This window comes from Neofelis nebulosa, chromosome X, assembly GCF_028018385.1.
Source record: "Neofelis nebulosa isolate mNeoNeb1 chromosome X, mNeoNeb1.pri, whole genome shotgun sequence".
NCBI classification, from domain to species: domain Eukaryota; kingdom Metazoa; phylum Chordata; class Mammalia; order Carnivora; family Felidae; genus Neofelis; species Neofelis nebulosa.
The window spans coordinates 77805171-77827532 of record NC_080800.1 but is presented as its reverse complement, the minus strand read 5'-3'; the positions used below and the strand labels follow the sequence as shown (position 1 = coordinate 77827532).

The 22362-nt window shown below is 35.4% G+C and overlaps 1 protein-coding gene across 3 annotated transcripts in view; it reads right to left on the bottom strand.

Moving 5' to 3' along the window:
* DIAPH2 (diaphanous related formin 2) overlaps positions 1 to 22362 on the bottom strand; it is a 988177-nt gene that overhangs the window by 353794 nt on the left and 612021 nt on the right. For all 3 annotated transcript variants that reach the window (XM_058714641.1, XM_058714642.1, XM_058714643.1), the window contains one exon: positions 10557 to 10681. In XM_058714641.1, the coding sequence (XP_058570624.1) occupies positions 10557 to 10681 (125 nt within the window). The remainder of the gene's footprint in view (positions 1 to 10556; positions 10682 to 22362) is intronic.

The window sequence follows — 22362 nt, the reverse complement described above, 5'->3', positions numbered from 1 at the left end:
ATAGCCCAAGCAATCTTGAAAAAGAAAACCAAAGCAGGAAACATCACAATCCCAGACTTCAAGCTATACTACAAAGTTGTAATCATCAATATAGTATAGTACTGGCACAAGAACAGACACTCAGATCAATAGAACAGAATAGAGAACTCAGAAATGGACCCACAAATGTATGACCAACTAATCTTTGACAAAGCAGGAAAGAATCTGCAATGGAATAAAGACAGTCTCTTCAGCAAGTGGTGCTGGGAAAAGTGGACAGCGACATGCAGAAGAATGAACCTGGACCACTTTCTTACACCATACACAAAAATAAGCTCAAAATGGATGAAAGACCTCAATGTAAGACAGGAAGCCATCAAAATCCTCAAGGAGAAATCAGGCAAAAACCTCTTTGATCTTGGCTGCAGCAATTTCTTACTCAACACGTCTCCAGAGGCAAGGGAAACAAAAGCAAAAATGAACCACTGGGATCTCATCAAAATAAAAAGCTTCTGCGTAGTGAACTAAATAATCAGCAAAACTAAAGGCAACCGACCGACTGGGAGAAGATATTTGCAAATTACATATCTGATAAAGGGTTAGCATCCAAAATCTGCAAAGAACTTATCAAACTCAACACTCAAAAAACAAATAATCCAGTGAAGACATGGGCAAAAGACATGAACAGATACTTCTCCAAAGAAGACATCCAGATGGCTAACCGACACATGAAAAAATGCTCAACATCACTCATCATCAGGGAGATACAAATGAAAACCATGATGAGATACCACCTTACACCTATCAGAATGGCTAACATTAACAACTCAGGCAACAACAGATATTGGCGAGGATGTGGAGAAAGAGGATCTCCTTTGCATTGTTGGTGGGAATGCAAGCTGGTGCAGCCACTCTGGACAACAGTATGGAGATTTCTCAAAAAACTATAAATAGAACTACCCTATGACCCAGAAATTGCACTACTAGGTATTTATCCAAGGGATACAGGTGTGCTGTTTCGAAGGGACACGTGCACCCCCATGTTTACAACAGCACTGTCAACAATAGCCAAAGTATGGAAAGAACCCAAATGTCCATCAATGGATGAATGGATAAAGAAGTTGTGGTATATATATACAATGGAGTATTACTCGCCAATCAAAATGAATGAAATCTTGCCATTTGCAACTACGTGTATGGAACTGGAGGGTATTATGCTAAGTGAAATTAGTCAGAGAAAGACAAAAATCATATGACTTCACTCATATGAGGACTTTAAGAGACAAAACAGATGAACATAAGGGAAGGGAAACAAATAATATAAAAACAGGGAGGGGGACAAAACAAAAGAGACTCATACATATGGAGAACAAACAGGGTTGCTGGAGGGGTTGTGGGATGGAGGATGGGCTAAATGGGTGTGGGACATTAAGGAATCTACTCCTGAAATAATTACTTCACTATATATTAACTAATTTGGATGTAAATTTTAAAAACTAAAAAATAAAGTTAAGTTACTTTTGCCTTTAAAAAAAAAAAGAAAGAAAACAAATCTAACCTGTGTGTGCACTATCCGAACAAATAGCAAAGTAAATGAAGAAATGCATGATATGAGTCTACATTTTGTCAATAAAATACTTAAAGAGGATTGTCAAGTCAGTAGTTCCTCCCTGTGTGCAATGCCTTATACATAATACCTGTGGAGAATTTAGCTAAACTACTCCATGATATTGCTGCCTGGTCCATTTTGTGTGGCCAAGTGGTATGCAAGGGCCTTGAAGTGACATTAGTGCCTCCCAAAAAGCATGGCGATAGCAGCTCACAATCACAGGTAAATGTAAATTCCTGATAAGATTTGCCAAGCAGCCCTTCTGACCAAGAGTGCCCCTTCCACCCACCCAGGGCCTTTCCCTTGTGTGCCCATTAGAGAAGACCCTTGTAGAGCTTACCAAAACACTGCTGTTTTGGGTTGGATTTGACCAATCTGGCTGTAGCCCAGGAATCCCTAACCACTCCACCCATGTACTCTGATAAAGTCATGTGCCCTAAGTCCTGTAGCTTTCTCTGCCTTCACTCTACCTTGGCCTTCCTGCCATGTGGCCACTTGGGGGCTGCTGTGTACCTACTTCCTCCAGGACCTGAGTAATAAACTTTTCTTGTGGTCTTTTGTTGAACTGCCTCCACTTAACAAATGTTAATTTAACAAGTCCACAATAATATATTTTTAACCAATACATAGAATACATGAGTCTAGTCTAAAGGATCCTTCTTCAAACGTTTTTGTCACTTGGATTCCAGGCCAGTACAATTTTCTGGTTTCCTCCTATCACACGAGCTGTACCTTTGGTTTCCCCACCTCTTTTGTTAAAAGTATTCTCATCTCCTTAACTTCTAAATGTTGGAGTGCCCTAGACCTCAGGCCTTGGGCCTCTCTTCTGTTGACATTCTCTAGGTAATCTTACCTAATCTAATGGTTTTAAATAGCATCTACATGCTGATGGTTCCTAAATTTTTATTTCAAGTTTGGACCCTTCCCTAGAGTTTAGGCTCAAGTGTTCTAGGCTTTGCATCTCCGCCTGGATGTCTAATAGTGTCTCAAACTTAACAGATCTGAAACCAAAGTCTTGATTCACTACTGCCACAACTTCTATTCCTCCTCCTTCAGTCTTCCTCATCTATGTAATGGTCATTCTCCTCTTTTCAATCCTCAAATGTCTTTCCATCATACAACAAGGTCTTCCATGATTTCACCTTCATTACTCTTTCTTCTTATTATCTGCCTCTCTCACTGCAAACTAGCCACACTGGTCTTCTTGCTATTTTTTGCATACTTCCATGCTCATGTTCACACCTCAAAGCCTTTGCACTAGTAGTACCCTCTGTACAGATGGCTCCTCCCTCAGTTATTCACACAAATCATTCCGTCACTTGATTCACTTCTCTGTTTAAATGTTACTCCCTCATAAGGGGTCTTCCCTAACCAATTTATCTTTAGAAAAAAAAGCTCCTACTATCATTTTTAATCATTTTGCCCAACTTTATTTTTATCAGTAATCATGTTTTGGTATTATACTACAAATTTGTTTTCCACTTGTCTACTGCACTGGAATATGTATATGTATATGTATATGTATATGTATATGTATATGTAAACTTTCTTATCATTGAATCCTCACTGGGAAAAAAACAGGGCTTGAAACATAGTAGTTATTTTTATAAAATTTGCTGAATTCATTTGTTGAATGAATACATTTGTTTACCAGTAGGAATAACATTATGGTACTATATTATCAATACTAGTGACATGAAATAAATATCAGGGAGGAAATTATTTCAACATTTATGGATTTAATATTTAAGTAGAACAAGGATAGAAACACTACACTGGATTAGGAATATAAAAACATTTTAGAGCTGAAAGGGACATTCAAGATTACCTAATATAATCCCTTTGTGTTTAAATGTATTTAATTTGCATAACTTGGAATTATCATTTCATTTTCTTGAATATCTGGGTTCGGGCTAACTTATTGAAAGCTGATACTTTTACTTCCTCTAAAGGAAATAAATATTAAAACACTTTACTCTCAAGAACATTAAGATTTAAATGTAAAGCAATGACTTATGGAAGAGGAAAATAGTTTTGGATCAATATTAGTATTACTAACCTAAGAATCTTGGCGTTTTATGTTATAAAAACAAAAATAACAACATATAGGAGCAGGGAAACAAAGAGTGAGGCAATAAGTTCTATGTATAGCATGACTGAGTTAATAAAATTATAGAAATCTTCCTATAATTAACCTATCAAGAATGTTAATCTCATCACACACACACACGCACACACACACACACACACACACACACACACCACAAATCAAAAGAATTTCCAGGTTTTTATAAACTTGCAACTCAAAGATATGACCTTGCTATCCAAAACTAGATCTTTTGGCATTTGAAAAAAACATCATTTTAACACCTAAACTTCAAGCAGGCAGCAGGGCTTCTTTTGTAAGACTAACCTATTGAGCTGCTGCATTTCACTTTTATTTGAAAAGACTGATCCAGTGTTTTTATAACTCTTGATTAAGCTGTTTAAATAAAAAAGTAAATGTTGAGAAAGGAAACCACTGTAGTTAAGCTCTATGTAAACGAGCAATGGGCAAATCTCTGGTGATGGGAAAGTTCGGTGGGATAGCTAAATCTATTCAAACCTCTTTAGCTGAAAAATTAAAGCTCCCACAAGGTTTGTAGAGCTTTAGGTTTTCCACTGAATCTTAGATAGCTTTTCAAAAATACTGACATTCAATACCTTGCCAATAGTAAAAGCAACTTTGGGGGAAAAGTTAACAGAGTTTTTGAAGCATAAAATGTCCTCAGTATTTGGTGCAATTTGAGAGTTTTCTAAACACAATTGGGATTGTGTATGAGTATGTGTGTGTGTGTGTGTGTGTGTGTGTGTGTGTGTGTATTCCTAGCACTGTGACTGTCATATGACAGTCACCAAACTGTTTGTTATTATTATTGTTTTATTATCATTTTTATTATTAGTAGTAGTGTGTATGATTATACTTTCTATTTCAAATCAATGCACAAATAATTAAAATAAAAAACACTCAGGGCACCTGGGTGGCTCAGTCGGTTAAGCGTCTGGCTTCAGCTCATGTAATGATCTCATGGTTTGTGGGTTTGAGCCCCACATCAGGTTCTCTGCTGTCAGTGCAGAGCCCACTTCAGATCCTCTGTCCCTCTCTCTTTCTGCCCTTCCCCTGCTTGCGCTAAAAATAAAATAAACATTAAAAAAAAAACACTCAATAACATTATGAAGAGTGTGTATTTAAAAAAATGACAACAATCTTCCTTTTTAGAAAAGCAATATTTTCCCTTATGTGGTTTTCTAAAACAATTTGCTTTTCAATATATATGCATTATTGCCATTACTGCCCATGTTTGTTTGTTTGTTTATTTATTTATTTACTTACTTACTCATTTCTTATATCCTGGACCCTCTCTCCCTGAGCATTCTCATAAAATGTTTTGCTTTGAGCTTCCTAATTTTCTGAGTTTGAGAGCAGCAGGCAATTGAAGGTAAGGAGAGAGGGTCAGATCCAGTGAAATTCCCTCCAGTCTAGTCTAAGTCCTTGTTTTTTCTTCAGGAGTTAGAAAACAGTTATATTACTATATTAATATAAAACAATGGGAGAGTACTTGGCTTTTGATGTTTCATTTTGGTTTTGTTATATTGATTACATGCCATTAATTTACAACGTGTGGATCATCATCTCACTAAAACCTGTTACTGGCATGGTCTCAAATGTGATTAATGTTACTGTGGTTGAATAATTGTGGGTTTTCTCCACTTTCAAAAAAATCTCTTATTAAAGAAAGTGGAATAAAAATTAACATAATTGCAATGCAGTAGAGACCCCAAATCTGTTTTGAATTGTCTGGTAAGAACAGTGTGTTTCCTCAGTAACTTGATTTTTAACCAGTTTAAATGATTTTCCATTCTACTATGAGAAAATCCCAGGAGTAGATAGTTAGATGACAGGTGTTAATGTCATTAACATTCTGTCAGCTCTTGTCAATGTGTTAAAGGTGCCCCTGCTGTTCAGTCACTCCTGTCCTCCAGTTGGTGAAGTCATTTAGCCACCAGTCAATCAAAAAACTAAGTTGACTTTGGGCAGTAGACTGCCCTGCCATTGACAAAATCTATGTGAGTAAATGTGATAAGAAATTTGTCAACAGGATATAAGCAGGAAGGTGAACATTGTGGTTAATATGCTTTTTAGACAGCTTAAGATTTTAAATCACAACACATATTTAAAAGTCTAAGAAGCCCTTTTTTAAGAATGGTCTTCTTTCCTGTCAGAAAAAGCAAGGAGTAATAAGTAAAAGTGATCCTTCAATTTTAAAGCAAGAAAGAAAAAATCTTGCACAGTCACATTACTGGTCAAGTAGAAAAAAAATGCAAATTCAGAATCCACATATAATGTGCACTCAGAGGATATCCAGGTCTAAGGATTGGCGAGCAGTCCATTCACACTGCTCCCTCTCACCTCTCTTTAGTATGGGCTATTTTTCAGAACTTTGAAAATGTGATTGATTTCAGGTGTTATTCTGAACCTTGCCTCACCAATATTTCCTTTTAACGTTTATTTATTTTTGAGACAGAGAGAGACAGAGCATGAACGGGGGAGGGTCAGAGAGAGGGAGACAGAAACAGATTTCAGAATCTGAAACAGGCTCCAGGCTCTGAGCTGTCAGCACAGAGCCCGACGTGGGGCTCGAACTCACGGACCGTGAGATCATGACCTGAGCCGAAGTCGGCCGCTTAACTGACTGAGCCAACCAGGTGCCCCTACCTCACCAGTATTTCCAATAGGAGCCGAACAAAGACAGAGACTACATAATTCCTAGTAATCTTAAAAGAGAAAAAGAGGTGGAATCTAGAAATTAGTAAATTAAAAACAACAGCACTATGAGAAATAATGTCATGAGTTGTTGAAGTTATCTTAAGACAGCTTGAGGGGTGCCTGGGGGCTCAGTCAGTTGAGCATCTGACTCTTGGTTTCAGCTCAGGTCATGATTTCATGGTTTGTGGGTTCAAGCCCCCATCAGGCTTTGTGCTGATGGCATGGAGCCTGTTTGGGATTCTATCTCCCTCTCTCTCTTCCCCTCCCCTGCTGTCTCTCTCTCTCACTCTTTCTCTCAAAAATAAATAAATTAACATAAAAATTAAAAAAAAAACAAAACAGGGGCACCTGGGTGGCTCAGTCGGTTGAGTGTCTGACTTCGGCTCAGGTCATGATCTCACAGCTTGTGATTTCGAGCCCCACGTCTGGCTCTGTGATGACAGCTCAGAACCTGAAGCCTACTTCAGATTCTGTCTCCATCTCTCTCTCTCTGCCCCTCCCGTGCTCATGCACTGTCTGTCTGTCTCTCTCCCTCAAATATAAATGAATATTAAAAAAAAAAGACAGCTTGAGCTCACTACAATGAAACAGGCACAAGGTGGACAATTCTAGTATCATATATGGAAAATACTCCTCATTTAATAAACAAGAATGCCTTTTAAAGCTCAAGTATGTAAAATTAAGTAATATCTAATACATAGTAAACATTCAACAAATAAAAGTAAATATTACCATTTTTAAACTTACTAAAAATAAGAATATAGACTCTATTTCAATTCACTGAACAAATGAACTGAAACTTCCAATACTATTATGAGCATATGCACATGAAGAATACTAAGAATTCTGCTTTAAGAATCTGCATAATAGCAATAACTTCCCCACATAGTTAGATTTTTGAACAATGTGCATTTCTATATATTTAGTGCTATTATATCCATTATAGATTATCCCCTTTGATCCTAGAACCTCCATACTATGATTTATAAGAGAATCATCCCCATTTCTCCCTTTTTTGTAGTCTTATAAAATTAGTTTTGCTTATTTTACTCTTTCCATCTATTTTGAGTCAGAACAAGCAATCAATTTTGGACAGAGAAAGGGAGACAGAGGTGATAAGGTTCCTTCTAAAGCCACTGGCTATTCTTCAGGATGTAGGAAATAGCTTGAGCCAATACATTCATAGGAAAGCTTTTCGTCTTCTTTTTTTTTTTAAACCTCCCTCGTCATTGTTTTTTTTTTTTTTACATTTACTTTAAAAAGGTGTGGATTATCCTTTCTCAATCTGATTACACTTTACATACATACTCTAAAAGGATGATTCAATGTTATTTAAGTTCCTGAGAAGATTTATAATATGTGACTCAATATGTACCTAATGAGTTTCCACAAGTTGCTACATGCTATACATGATGATGGACATATATAAATTAGCACACTGGATATGACCATGGAGACAGCAAGACAGAGAAGCATGGAAATGCCAGACTGTCAGTAGCCTGAGGTCAAGTTTTCCATCTTGTGCACTATTATATTTTCATGGCCTGGGAATGACTAGCACATTTTAAGTGTTCAATCAATATTGTGAAAGAGTAAGGGTGAACATAAGGTGCTATGAGATTTAGCTCTACTTGGAGATTTGGTGAAGATTCAGCCTGCATATTCGGTTACTCTCTGGCAATCATGCCATTGTCGTTAGCAATAGCAATGATGCTGTTCTGAAAGCAGAGAGGCATGGCAGTGCTATTCAGTTTTTGGATTCATAGTCCTTATAAGAGAGATTATTCTTGAGTAGGTAAGGTTACTTGCAAGGGAAACTATTCCCATACTTGTGCCTGTAGTTGTTCAATTTAAAGTTCAGTGACCTAAAACAAAACAAATTATTGGCAGGGGACAGAAATATCAGAAAGATCATCCAGTAGAAAGAATCCTGTACTAAACACAGAATTGTGGTTTTAATGTTAAAACATAATCAAGTATTTCAGGATACCTGGGTGGCTCAGTTGGTTGAGCAGCCCAACCGATTTCAGCTGAGGTTATGATCTTGCAGTTCATGAGATTGAGCCCCGCATCAGGCTCTGGGCTAACAGTGCAGAGCCTTCTTGGGATTCTCCCTCTCTCTCTGCCCCTCCCCTGCTCACCCATGCTTGCACTCTCTCTCTCAGAATAAATAAATAAAATAAAAAAAACATAATCAAGTATCCAACTTTAAAATATCCTTCTCTTTTGTTAGTGCCAGAATAGTAGAAAAGTATTAATTAGGCACAAAAATTCATAAAACATATATACATATGAAGATCATGCATTTTGTTTGTAATTTTCTAGAAGATTGAAACTCTCAATGGGTGCCTTAAGGAGTCTTCCAAAGCAAGAATAATTTGAGCAACGGATTTATCATTGTCATTCATTAACTTGGAGTTTTTAACCAACTCAACTCAATATTCTAAACTTTACCTAAAATAAATTGCTGTATATTTTATTTTGTTTTTCAAAAAAAAAAATGATATACAAAGTAACAGCCCCATACATTTTAATATAATTTGCAATCCCCTTGTGGACAAATAGTCACACTTTAGTGCCACTTAAATGAAGAATAACCATTCATCTGTAACATACAGATACAGGAGGCTTTGGGTTTTCATTTTAGAGTGCTTAATTACCTGCATAAAGAGAGAAACAAAATAAAGAGTCTTGGCCAAGTTCATGAGGGTTTGAAATTACTTTTCTTTTTCTAAATGAGCAACAAAGACTCCTCAATGTTGCAAGCTGTTGTGTGGCCATAAGACAACTGTAGAAGAAAATATTAAAAGGAACAAGGGGATCAGGAATTAAATTCAAATATATGAGGCAAGAACCAAAATCAAAAGTAGAGAGATGTTGGTGGTATTTCCAGTCACAGGACAATATAACATTTTTAAGAAAAATCTAGTCAGCAATAAAGCTAAATATTTACATTAAGTATCCCAATGTGGGAAATTACATAATACAAGGTTATTTTTGAGGATTTTCTGCTTCCAAGCACTCACAAACGTATGTTTCCAATATTTCTATTTATGAAAGTACTCAGCATCACTAACAGACTACATAAAACAGTATTAATTCATGAATCAAATGCCTTTGAATGAAAAAAAGACATTTTTCATGAAAATCTAAATTGCTATTCTCAAGTAATTCAAGTTCAGTACCGTAACTTCCAAGTTTGGCAGTTAAATAAGCATACCACAGAAGAAAAAAGGTAATAGATTTAACCTTGAAACAAGGTGACTGTCATATAGTTGGAAGAATTTACTTATCGGATAAAGTATTTATACTATTTATTCCCTCTAGAGAGATAAAATGGTGAACCAGTATGTAGTTCAAGATATTTATTTAAACCTAAAAGAGGATGATATGGCTCAAACTTTTGAAAACCAAAAGAGAAAAAAGTCATATTTAATTTAGGTGCCAGATTTAACATTAAGCAATTCAAGCTAAATGCTATTTCTTAAGTTCTTCTTGCATATATTTCTATACTTTATATGAATATACTGTATATAAAATAGGGATTTAAAAATACTTATTAAGAAGTAAATACTTAATGTTATATAGATAGCTACTATAATTTATTTAAATACATAATCTACTAATCAATTCATCTAACCATCCATCCAGGCATCCATTTTATCCTTCTCAATCCTTTCAGTCAATTGATTTTGGCCATCCTCTGATTGCTCTTGAATACACGTGTGTGTCCTCAGCAAATACCTGCACACATGCAAAGAGGAAAAAAAAAACAAAAAAACTTCTGACCCAAAAAAACTTATGTTGATCATTTTCTCTAAGCAACTAGTTACATAAGGAGATTCTTTGTTTTGTTTTGTGTCTACTCAAGTCTCATAAGACTTACCTTGCATATCCAGCGGAGCTTCAAATGAAATTCTTCTTTGAGAAATGGTATTTTTTCTCATATAACTGTTCCCTTGCCTAATCTACCTGGTTCAAAACACTGTCAACTAAAATTTATGCTGCTAATATAAAAACAGCCTATATAAATTCATCCAGTCTGAATAGAGTAGTAAGTTTAGAACTAACTACACAGTAAATACAGAGAGAGAGAGAGAGAGAGAGAGAGAGAGGGAGAGAGAAACTAATAAACAAAATGCTTAAATAAATAAAGGATATTGTCATCTTCTCCACAAACTTATCATGTCTATTTTCTGTTTCGGGGAATTTCTTGATGTCACGTTCCAGATGAACAATGTGTTGTTCCATTGTTGCAAGGTTGTTCTTGAGAATTTGAGCTGAAACTAAAGAACAATGTGCAAAGTGTTTAGAGTTATTTTACCAAATAATCCGTAAAACAACTAAAAAAACCAGTATCAGTTAAAATATTTTCTAATGTGCAGAATAGTTCCATTAAGTTAACTCGCGTCTTTTGGAACTGCTGCTCATAAACATTCTACTCTCCATGAAATAAGTGGAAATGTGTAATATAATATAGCAAATCATCATGTTTAACATGAGAATGTCACCATTTTATTCAGCCATTAGTTCAAATGAAGGCATTTCTATCTAAATTTATTGATGGAATTCCTTTTATTTCTTTCTTTAAAATCTAACTTGAAGATTAAAGAGAAACTGAGGTTCAAAGAGATCTTACTATATTGATGCATGTTCTTGGTTATATAAATGATTTAAAGTTAAATCATATAAAAGGATCAAATATTTTCTTTTGTTGAAATATCCTGATTTTTATAAACCAACATGTATGGTAAAAGTACCCATCTTTAGTACTTTTCATACACATAGACATGTGGAAAAATACTGTTGATACATAAAGAGAATTTAGAGCAAATCCTAGAGAATACATATGCACATACATACCCACAAAGCTTCAGTGTGCCCTCAAACACCATCATTAATTGCTTTAATTGTCCCTAACATTATCTGTACTTTTCTTTTTCTCTCCTCGTTGACAACGAATAATTTTAAGTATTGTATTCCCACTGCTCCTAAATACATACACATTTCCCAGATCTCTTATGATGCCCTCTCTGCACAGAGTTATTTTTAAATAGACACTATTTTATAGATACTCTATTACTGCATGACTGCCAATTATATATGAAGACACTTCTATCAATAACAATGGCATTTGACAGCGTTCTAGCTGAAAAGACAAGGTTAAGTATTAGAATTTAATAGGTTATCCTGTGACATTGATTTTTAAATCCTGGTCTCTGAAACACTGTTCTTTTCATTAAAAGATTGTGAAACAGAAATAGAGTAATATTACAATTCTCTTTTTAAAGAAAATTTTAGTTTCATTCAGAGGCATATCCATATTGCAGTGAAAAATTTAAGAGACTGACAAAAATCAACCCCCTGGCAAATTTCAGCCAAACTCTTCTGATACAAATTCATCACACTGACACCCATGTGACTTGACAAGGAGAAACTGCCTTAAATATACATGGAAGTTCAAGAGACTGAAAATCCAACATGAACATTAAAGACAATTTTTTTTCCTATTAATCTGTCAGTTCAAATAACTCTTTCCGATTAAGTTCCATTTGTTTAGCTCTTACAAGCTTGGAAATTATTCTTTATCAGGAGGTCTGAGTTTTTTCTTGCCAAAAATTTGCTAATGGCTCGACAATCATTGTTTGGTTTATTGAAAGGATGAGTTTGCTGTGGAGAAAAGTATTTTCTCTTATTTTAAAACCGAATTTTTTCACTTGCATTTTTCCATTAGAGTCTCAATAATTATTCACAAGGTTTGTTCTTCCCTATGTGCTTGATAGAAAAAATGAAGGTATGAAATTCAGAAGTTGTTGATGTAATTTAGGTTACATAAAAGAAGTAAGCTCATGGTAACTTTCTGCTATACACAAAATGTGCCCAAAGGCCAGGTTTAGGTCACAATATTAATCCTCCTACTACAAGCAATAGTAATTCCAGTAGTAAAAATGGGGTGATGATGAGGATTCATCTTCTGATTGTTCAATATAGAAATAGCCTAATCAAGTGCTATACACACAAAAGGCTAGATATCTCAAATAACAAGAGACACTATTTTTAATCAAATTGAATTTTGAATAAAGCAGTATTTTCCAGACATCTGTCCTCAATTTTACATGTCTAATCCTAAATCCTCTGAAATCCTTCCAGAACTCTAGCCCAAATTCTCTACCATTTAGAGGCACTTTGGCTTGTTCAAGTGATCTTCCATATATTACCTTCCACTTTGAGAACTGTTTTTGTTTGTGTACATAAGCACAGAGCCTCTATTATAAAACCTCAAGCTGCATAATGGTAAGATCTGTATCTAATACTTCACTTTTCTCTCTGTATTTGTTATATATAATGTTGAATGTTGAATGTTGAATAAATATTGAATAATAAATATTGAATGAATATGCATATTTGAAAAAGTTTTGGTTCAGACTTTAATTTATGCCTACTATTTTTTAAACTTTTTTAAGTTTATTTATTTATTCTGACAGAGAGAGAGGTAGAGAAAGAGAGGGAGAGAGATAGAATCCCAAGCAGGCTCTGCACTGTCAGCACAGAGCCTGATGCGGGGCTCCATCTCACAGACCATGAGATCATGATCTGAGCTGAAGCCAAGAGTCGAATGCTTAACAGACTGAGTCACCCAGGTGCCCCTATGCCTACTCTTCTTTCAGTTTCTTTTTTAAAAGTTTTTATTTAAATTCCAATTAGTTAACATACAGTGTAATATTATTTTCAGGTGTACAATATAGTCACTGACACTTCAATAACACTTGGTGCTCCTTACAAGTGAGCTCCTTAATCCCCATCACCTATTTAACCCATCCTCCCACCTACCTCCCCTCTGGTAACCACCAGTTTGTTCTCTATAGTTAAGAGTCCCTTTCTTAGGTTGTTTCTTTCTTTTTTTCTCTTTGCTCATTTGTTTCATTTCCTGGCCCTAACCATAAGCCTGGCCATAACCGTAACCTCAACCCTAGATTTGAGAAGAAAAAAGATACACACACACACACACACACACACACACACACGGAATATTACTGAGCCATAAAAAAAGAATGATATCTTGCTATTTGCAATGACATGGATGGAGCTAGACAGTATTACACTAAGTGAAATAAGTCAGAGAAAAACAAATAGCATATGATTTCACTCATATGTGGAATTTATGCTCACTTCTGCAAATCAATGTGCATATAGAGATTAGATATAATCATAATGATTGAAAGTTACCATATCAAGTATTATGTGACTATGGAAAAGAAGCAGGAAGTTGAAGTCTGTCTAACAATACATAGAGGTGGCAGGGTTGCAGGAGATGCTTAGATGAATGGGAAAATAAGGAACTGGGATAAGGAAGGGAAGGAAGGGACACCTTCATTAGGTTCCTTCTGTCTTCCCCTCGAATAAATTGGCAATATTATGCTTGAACAAAAGAGAATTAAATACTGGAGGTGTGATTCTACCTCACATGCAAACTCATTTTGCCTCACATGTCTGCATTAAATGAAAAATACAATTATTTAAATGCATATCTTTAAATTGTTGGAATTATGGTATCTTAGAGTTAGAAGTAATATTAAAATGGATTTTGGACCAGCCTCTCAAATTTAAAAACACAAATTATACAATGTCAGTCTATATTCCTAGAAAACAGAACCTAAGACAAAGCCTGCATGTTAAGTCCTTCTTAAGGGGTAAAGGTGGGGTATAATCAGAGGGAAATGGGCATGAAGAAAAAAGGAAGAACATTAATACAAGAGAGTAAATTACTGAACTGGCCATAGCTTTACAAAAATTACAGGTGGTTGCTTTAAATCCATGCTTGGAAGGGCCCTAAACTTCGTTTAATACTTTGTTGTCACTGTTTTGAAATTCTTATTTTATTTTATTAGAAATCTTCTTTTTTTAAGGTTTATTTATTTTTGAGAGAGACAGAACGTGAGCAGAAGAGGGGCAGAGAGAGAGGGAGACACAGAATCTGAAGCAGGATCCAGGCTCTGAGCTGTCAGCATAGAGCCCGATGTGGGGCTTGAACTCATGAACTGCAAGATCATGACCTAAGCCAAAGTCAGATGCTTAACCAGCTGAGCCACCCAGGTGCCCCTGAAATTCTTATTTTAAATGGTGGCCTGCGTTTTCACTTTTCACTGGGCCCTGCTAATCATGTAATCAGTCCTCATCTTCAGATATGATAAATGAAAGAACTGCAATTTGGAAGAATTGGTTACAGGGGGTGAGCAGTTCACCTGTTGGTGCCTTCTCATTTTCTACTCTCTCATTGGCAAATTTCTGTTTCAAGGTGTTAACTTCCCATTTTGCCTAGGGAACAAGACAATGTGGCCCAGGCTTGGAGGTCGGGGGTGGGAGGGGCATAGAAAGGGTGCTTAGTGGATCTACAGGGGTGTATAAACTAGATGCAGAACAGATGATTCACTATATCCCAAGTGGCTTATTCCCTTTTTGGCGGTTGATATAATTAGAAAAAATTTTGTTTACTTATAATCAAAATCAGACTACTTGAACTCTTACCAACTTATCAACTCTTAGTCCTCATGTTGCCTTATGGCAACACTGATCAAGTCTACTCCCTATTTTACAGGAAAGGTGTTACTTGCATCTTCTTAATCTGCCCAGGCTATAAACACCCATTTCCTACAACTAGTCTTCCTAAGGTATAAGGGTTACTTATTTCTTGAACTCTTAAGTAATAACTAATATTTAGTGAGGACTTACTATGTGCCAGACCTTATTCTAACTAGTTTTATGTATTAACTCATCTAACCTGTACAAAAACTTTATGAGGTATTTACTATGCTCAAGCAGGGCTGTGATATGAGCCAAATGACATCTTCCCAGAAAACTGGAAATGTAAAGCAATGTCTCTAGGACCTATAAGGCCAGAAAGTTGAAATTAAATCTGTGCTCAGTGGCACACAGACATGTCACTTATATTAGGAGACTGGTATGGTCTTAGGAGTCAGATCCACTCAGATTCTCATCTCTGCCATACCAAATACTAGTTGGGTTACCTTGTCTGGGTCTTCATTTCCTGATTTGCAAAATGAAGTGAATAACACCTTCTTTAAAAGGTAGTCATTCAAGTTAAGTGATTTGCTAAATATAAAATTTCTATCATTATACCTGGTACCTATAGGTAATCCATAAATATTCATTTCACATTCCATTATTCTTCCCTCTTTTCCTTACCTTCCAACAGAAAAATTCCTACTATAAATGTGCTCCCAATTATTAAACAACAGTTTAGATGTAATCTGAATAGCAACAACAACAAAAAAGCAGTTATTTCCTAGTTGCTACCCCACTATGGTCTAATTTAATATAATATTAGTCTCTTTCTAATCAAAAAAACTAAACACAGACTGTTCTGGTTTGTAGGTTTTACAGAGCACACAGGATTTTGGGTCTGGGAACTAGTGACTATTATACTAATGAACAGCGAATTTGTTAGAGATATTAACAAGTTCCAAATTTAAAGAATGCTTCTGGAAATTAGTAGTCTGTATTCCTCTGGAGACCAGTTAGTTACCAGTTAGTTATTTTGGCTTTCTAGACTTGTATAAAAGATAACAGGATTTTTTTTTGAGTGTTAGAAAGGAATTAACATGTGTTTACCTGCCTGATGATTTGCCTTAAGTACATTTGCTTCAATCTTAAGTGTTAGGAGTCAATGTTGATTATCTAACTATTTAATTAGGCCCTAGCCTTCATTACTTCTTATATTTCTTAGAGAGAGAGCGAGAGAGCAAGAGAATGTGTGTATGGGGTGGTGGGAAAGGAGGCAAGAGAGAGATTGAAATATTCTTCTTGGAGGTGGGGGAATATGTAGAGTTCCTAGTGTCCCAAGAGCATTAAAATACCAGAGTGAGTTAGAAGTGCTCCTCTCCTGCATAGTCTCAGCCTCCGTATATTTTTGTGCCTCTCATTATTTAGTTTACTAATATAAATTAGGGAGTCTTTAGTGACAGTGCAAACATTTTCTGAGTAAATTCCCACTGTGGGCATTTTCAATGACTGATTAGTCAGTCTGGTGGCACTTTAATTTTGTCTCTCATTTCATTTTTTACATCTGCTACTGAATTACTAAATCTGAATTATAACACTAAAAATTAAATTATAGCTATCAAGTTCTTTATTATAGCTTTCTTCCTTGTACTCCATAAATAACCTTTTAAGTTGAGTATACTCTCTTGAGTTATGTGTAGGGAGAAACTTTCCCCACAAATCTTATTTATCTACTTCAGTTGAAAAATATACATAAACTTGTTTCCTGGCTTCAAATATATGACTCAAAACATTTTAAATGATAGACCTACTCTAACTCATATTTTTAAGAAAAGTAAAGGATAAAATAAGTATTTTAAGTGAGATTTTAAATGGAAAGACTCTTCAATTACATATTATATCAGAGAAATGATACACATTTAAGCTAAAAAAAAATCACAGTAATGGTGACATTCTCTAGAGCATGTGCAGAATGTGTAATTTTATGTAAACACAAAAGCTTTGCCAGGAACTTAAGGATTTTTTTCTCTGAATTAAATATTTCTATTAATTTTACCCATTGACAAAGTAATTGAGCACTTCTTACATCTTTGCTCTGAGAAAGGCCAAGTAAAATTTTACTCTTGCAAGTCTATGTGTGAATAGGCCCCAACATGATTATAAGCACCACAATTTTCTTTAACTGAATATATTTAGTTGAAAAATTACTATCAGCTGAGCAGCACAACATTAAAGTGACTCATCCAGAAAGCATAGGTAGAAAAGGACATTACAAGCAGCCTGAACAATAGGCACAGTTGCATTCTTTCTCAAGTGCATTTATAATAGTTTCACTTTATATGAAAATGATATTTACATGGAAATGAAGCAAGTGTGCTTATATAATAACAATAGCAAAAGCTCATTACTGTGGGCATCTTAGGCTTTTAAAGAATATACGTAGTAACTGGCACCCCAATAAAAAATTCCTATAATAAAAAATCAATTAGAAAATGACTAATTCTGAGAAAAAGTAATTGTTAAAAAGTCACCTTAAAAGGAAACACAATTTAACTAGAATCCTTATTAAATAAAATTTAAAAATATATGTCCCTTATATATTCTCACAAGGGCCATCACTTGCCCCTCTAACATGTGCCCTTGGGGATAAGGTGCAGTTTCTCTAAATTGGATTCATAATATAGCCTGAATGCATGCTGGGAACAGCGGGACTTCCAACCGAAAACAGGAAAACTGCTTTATAAGCATAATCTAAATGTTTAACTCTAAGAATTCCACTAAGCATATTTCAGTGTCTGGCTTAATATATTTATACAAGTCCTCAGCCTGATGTATTTTTTAAATTAAAAAATTGAACCTAACTAAAATAAAAATATAAAAATCCTTTTACTACCTTACTACTACCTATGGAAGGTATGCCTAAAGTGTTAACTGGGGTAGAGAAGGATAAAGGGGAAGTTTGAAGCCCTCTGACTAATCATACAATAAGAAAATCCTGTAGCCTGACCACCAAACCACCAGCAGTGGACAGTCAAGCTACCCATGAAGAATTACAGTTTTTTCACCTGCTGTCTTTCTGCAACTGCTATTCTGCCTGCGGCAAATAGCATGTATGAATTTTTAAATCAAAGGCTAAAAAACAAACTGAAATCTCCTACTTTTGGTGACAGTCTTAGCTTAAGGCCAGGATTGGGAAATACATATGCAGGCTGAAGCTTCTAAGACATGCTGGATATAGGCAGGAGATGATAATGAAGTTTACATTAAAAAATTACTCTGGGGGTGCCTAGGTGGCTCAGTCGGTTAATCTTCTGACTTTAACTCAGGTCTTGATCTCGTGTCTTGTGAATTGGAGCCCCACATGGGGCTCTGTGCTGACAGTTCAGTGCCTGGAGCCTGCTTCAGATTCTGTGTCTCCCTCTCTCTCCTGTCCCTCCCCTGCTCATTGTCTGTCTCTCGCTCAAAAATGAATAACGAAATGAAATAAATTACGAAATGAAATAAAATAAATAACTCTGGCTGCTATGGGGAAAACGCAGCAAAGGAATCAATAATGGAAAAGGGGACAAGAATTAGGAACCAATTACTATGGTCTAGACAGGAGATGATGGTAGCTTGGATTAAGGTGACCAAAGATGATTGCAGTACATATTTTAGAGGTAGTGCAGACTGGTCATAGGGTTGATGAAATGTGAGAGGTAAGGAAGAAGTTATTAAGAATGATTTCCAAGTTTTTGGCATGAACAACAGAAATTAAAATATTTAGAGGGGAGATTTATGGGGAAAGATTAAGGGTTTAGCTTGGGACCTACTTAGTTTCAATTGTATGAACCATCCAAATTGCGATTATAACTAAGAGGTTGAATATATGGGGTCCTGAACTCAGAAGAGGGGTCTGAGCTTGATGTGTGTAATAGAAAGGTATTTGCATACAGAACCTACTCTATAATAGTTATATTGTTTCATTACATTGCTACAATATAATTGAGTCTACAGTTAGTTTTGTGGCTATATAAATCAAGATAATAATTCCTGCATCCCTGACTCATTCCAAGTACAAATGTTTCTAAATGTTGGTTAAGGTCATTTTCTTCTGGGCTATGCTTGTAATTTATTCCTGTTTTTCCTCTTTATTTTTCTGTGAGTTACTCTAAACTTGCACAAGTACCATGGATATTTAAGACTCCCCCCCCCAATGTCCTTTTGTTATACTTCTCTTGAAACAAATGTTGCCAATAACAACCCCCAAGATTATTGCATTTGGAGGTGTGGTGAGTATACTAAATCAAAGAGCTCAAGGCCTTTAAAGAACATAGCCATGAAAATATCTGCCAGGATTTCCCCAATAGAAGAAAGAAAAATGTAAAAGACTTGATTGTTTTCCTTCATAGTGCACATAATTGGCACATTAACAGTGGTAAAAGGGGAAGGGTTAAAGGTGGTTTAGTTGATACACGACAATGTAGGTTTTACCCTTCTTTGGTCCCTCTCTGCCACTGGCTCCACTTGAAGTATTCACAGTAAACAGGTCTTCTTCCTTGTGTAGCTCCACAATGTTCTTTTAGAGTATATACATTTCCAGCTTGCATTATTGATTGTTTTTCTCTGAATGGTCATTGCAATTAATTGCTGAGTTTTTATTAGTGAACTGCTCTTTTAAAGCCAACAGCTATCCATACCTGAATTTTAATCAGAGTGAAACAAATATAATTACCACTCCTGAGTATATTGAGTGAATGGGGAGGGCTGCACACATCTGCTTTATTTCCCAAATCAGTAATTCTATTGTTGCCCTGGATGTGATAAAGTCCTTCTTCTATCCTTCTAGAAGCTCTATCATATGTGTGTGTGTGTGTGTGTGTGTGTGTGTGTGTGTGTGTGTGTGTGTATAATGATAGATTCATTCATTCATTGTATATATTCATTCATCTGGAATGAATGAATCTAGTTTTATATCAATTTCAAAAGATCCATCATCATCCCTCCAGTGAGTCAGCAAGTTACTTTTGCCACTGTAATCTCTAGCTTTTAGTATTCTAAAACAAAATAAAAGTGTAACAATTATGGTCCTTTTTCCCAAGTTATTTTGTCAACTTGTAAATGATTTGGATATCTTCTATGGAGCCAGCAATAGATAAAATTCAAATAAGAAATTTACCCAAATAGTCATTATGTTTAACCTGGAACAATTAGAAATTAACATTTCTGTCAATTTCCCACCAAAATCAAAAGCACATACTATTTCAGTATCTAATAGGGTTGGATGCTTAAAAGTTGAAAAATAATATTTTTTAAGATGTAATCACAAGAAATTCTAACCATGACACATGCCCAGATGTCATGCTGGTAATACTGATAATATATATTTAGCCCTGGACATTACATATGTTCTTCCAAAAAACAGTTTTTCTAGTAGCTGAAACTAGCCAAATATTATAAATAGGTTTTAATATTTGAAGAAAATGCATTTAACCACAATTAACCTTAATTTAGATAATGCAGTAAAACACACCTAGCAGCGTGCCTGGCAGGCATATAGAAGGTGCTGACTAAACACCACTTGAATCTGAACTGGAATTTAAAAAAAATATGTCCTACTAAATCTTCCTACTAAAAATGCACATCTAAATTAGTCAATAATGACATCATAAATTTGGTTCCATACTATGCTAGATTTATCCTTTATAAACTAAAACCTGATTTTGCTACCACAAGGCTTAAAATATTTTAATAATCCAGTGGTGTACTATATTATCATAGAAAAAACATGGCCTTTGAAGTCAGACATATCTACTTGGGATTCTTTCTCCACCACTTAAATTGTGTGATTCTGAGCAAATCACTGAAACTTTGTGAGCCTTAGTTTCCTGATCTGTGAATGGGGAAAATAATTCTAACTTCATAAATCTGTCATGATAATTACATAAAATAATGTATACACAGCTCTTATCATAAAAACTATAATATTTACATTTTTTAATGTTTATTTATTCTTGAGAGAGAAAGAGTGTGAGCGGGGAAAGGGCAGAGAGAGAGGGAGACACAGAATCCAAAGCAGGCTCCAGGCTCTGAGCTGTCAGCCCAGAGACCAACGCAGGGCTTGAACTCATGAACAGCAAGATCACAACCTGAGCCAAAGTTGCACACTAAACTGACTGAACCACCCAGGGATCTCAAAAACTATAATATTTAAAAACTGGATACGTTAGTTCTTTTTGTGATCCTGTCATCTATAGGATCAATACACATAAGCACTTCAATATAGGACTCCCATCTCCCTATCTCTGGTTTTCATTTAAGGCCATTCTCCCACACTTAGTGCTAATGAGTTGCCATACTGAATGTGTCTCTTCTTTGCTTCACATTTCCTGGACTGTCTTTTTGCTACCTTGACCTGATGAATCACCATCATCGTTATTATTACTATTCTTCTTCCTCCTCTTCTTCTTTTAAAATATAAACAACTTTTGGGACACCTGGATGGCTCAGTTGGTTGAGTGTCTGACTTCAGCCCAGGTCATGATCTCCCGGTCCCTGGGTTAGAGCCCCATGTTGGGCTCTGTGCGGACATCTTGGAGCCTGGAGCCTGCTTGGGATTCTGTGTCTCCCTCTCTCTTTGTCCCTCCCCCACTCACACTCTGTCTCTCTCAAAAATAAATAAACATTTAAAAAATACTTTAGAATATAAACAACTTTTAATTATTTATTTTCGAAGTTCTAAACACAATTTTTATTGTGACAGTTATACATGCACATAGTTTAAATAGTCAAATCATTCTGTAAGCCTGGTTATGAAAAAAAGCAATTTCTGTCTCCCATCCCCTATCTCCCATTTCCCAAAGGCACTTGATTTCTTTTGACTGATTTAAGAAAAAATAATTTATATATATATTTTTAAAGCTAATATTACTACCTCTTACTTTGTTGTTGTTCCCCCCAGGTTTATTGAGATATAATTGACACATACTATTATGTAAGTTTAAGTGTATGATGTGTTGATGTGACACATTTATGTATGCAAACTGGTTACCACCATAGTATTAGTGAACACTTCCGTCCCATTACATAGTTACCATTTCTTTTTTGTGGTGAGAACATTTAAGATCTACTCTCTTAGCAACTTTCAAGTATATAATACCATTATTATTGGCTATAATGACCATGCTGTACATTAGCTCCACAAACTTGTTAATGTTATAACTATAAATATTTACCTGTTGACAAATATCTTTCCATTTTCACCCATCTCCCTACCCTCCTAACTACCATTCTACTCTCAGTTTCTCTGGAATTCCTCTCAGGGTCAATTTTCTCTATGAAATTTTTCATGATCTCTCTATATATAGTAATTCCATTCTCAATGCTCCTATAGTTTTGATTCTTTTATGGTTTTTTCACTGTATTCTAATAGTTTATATGGCTACTTCTCTCAAGAGAAATTTAGTTC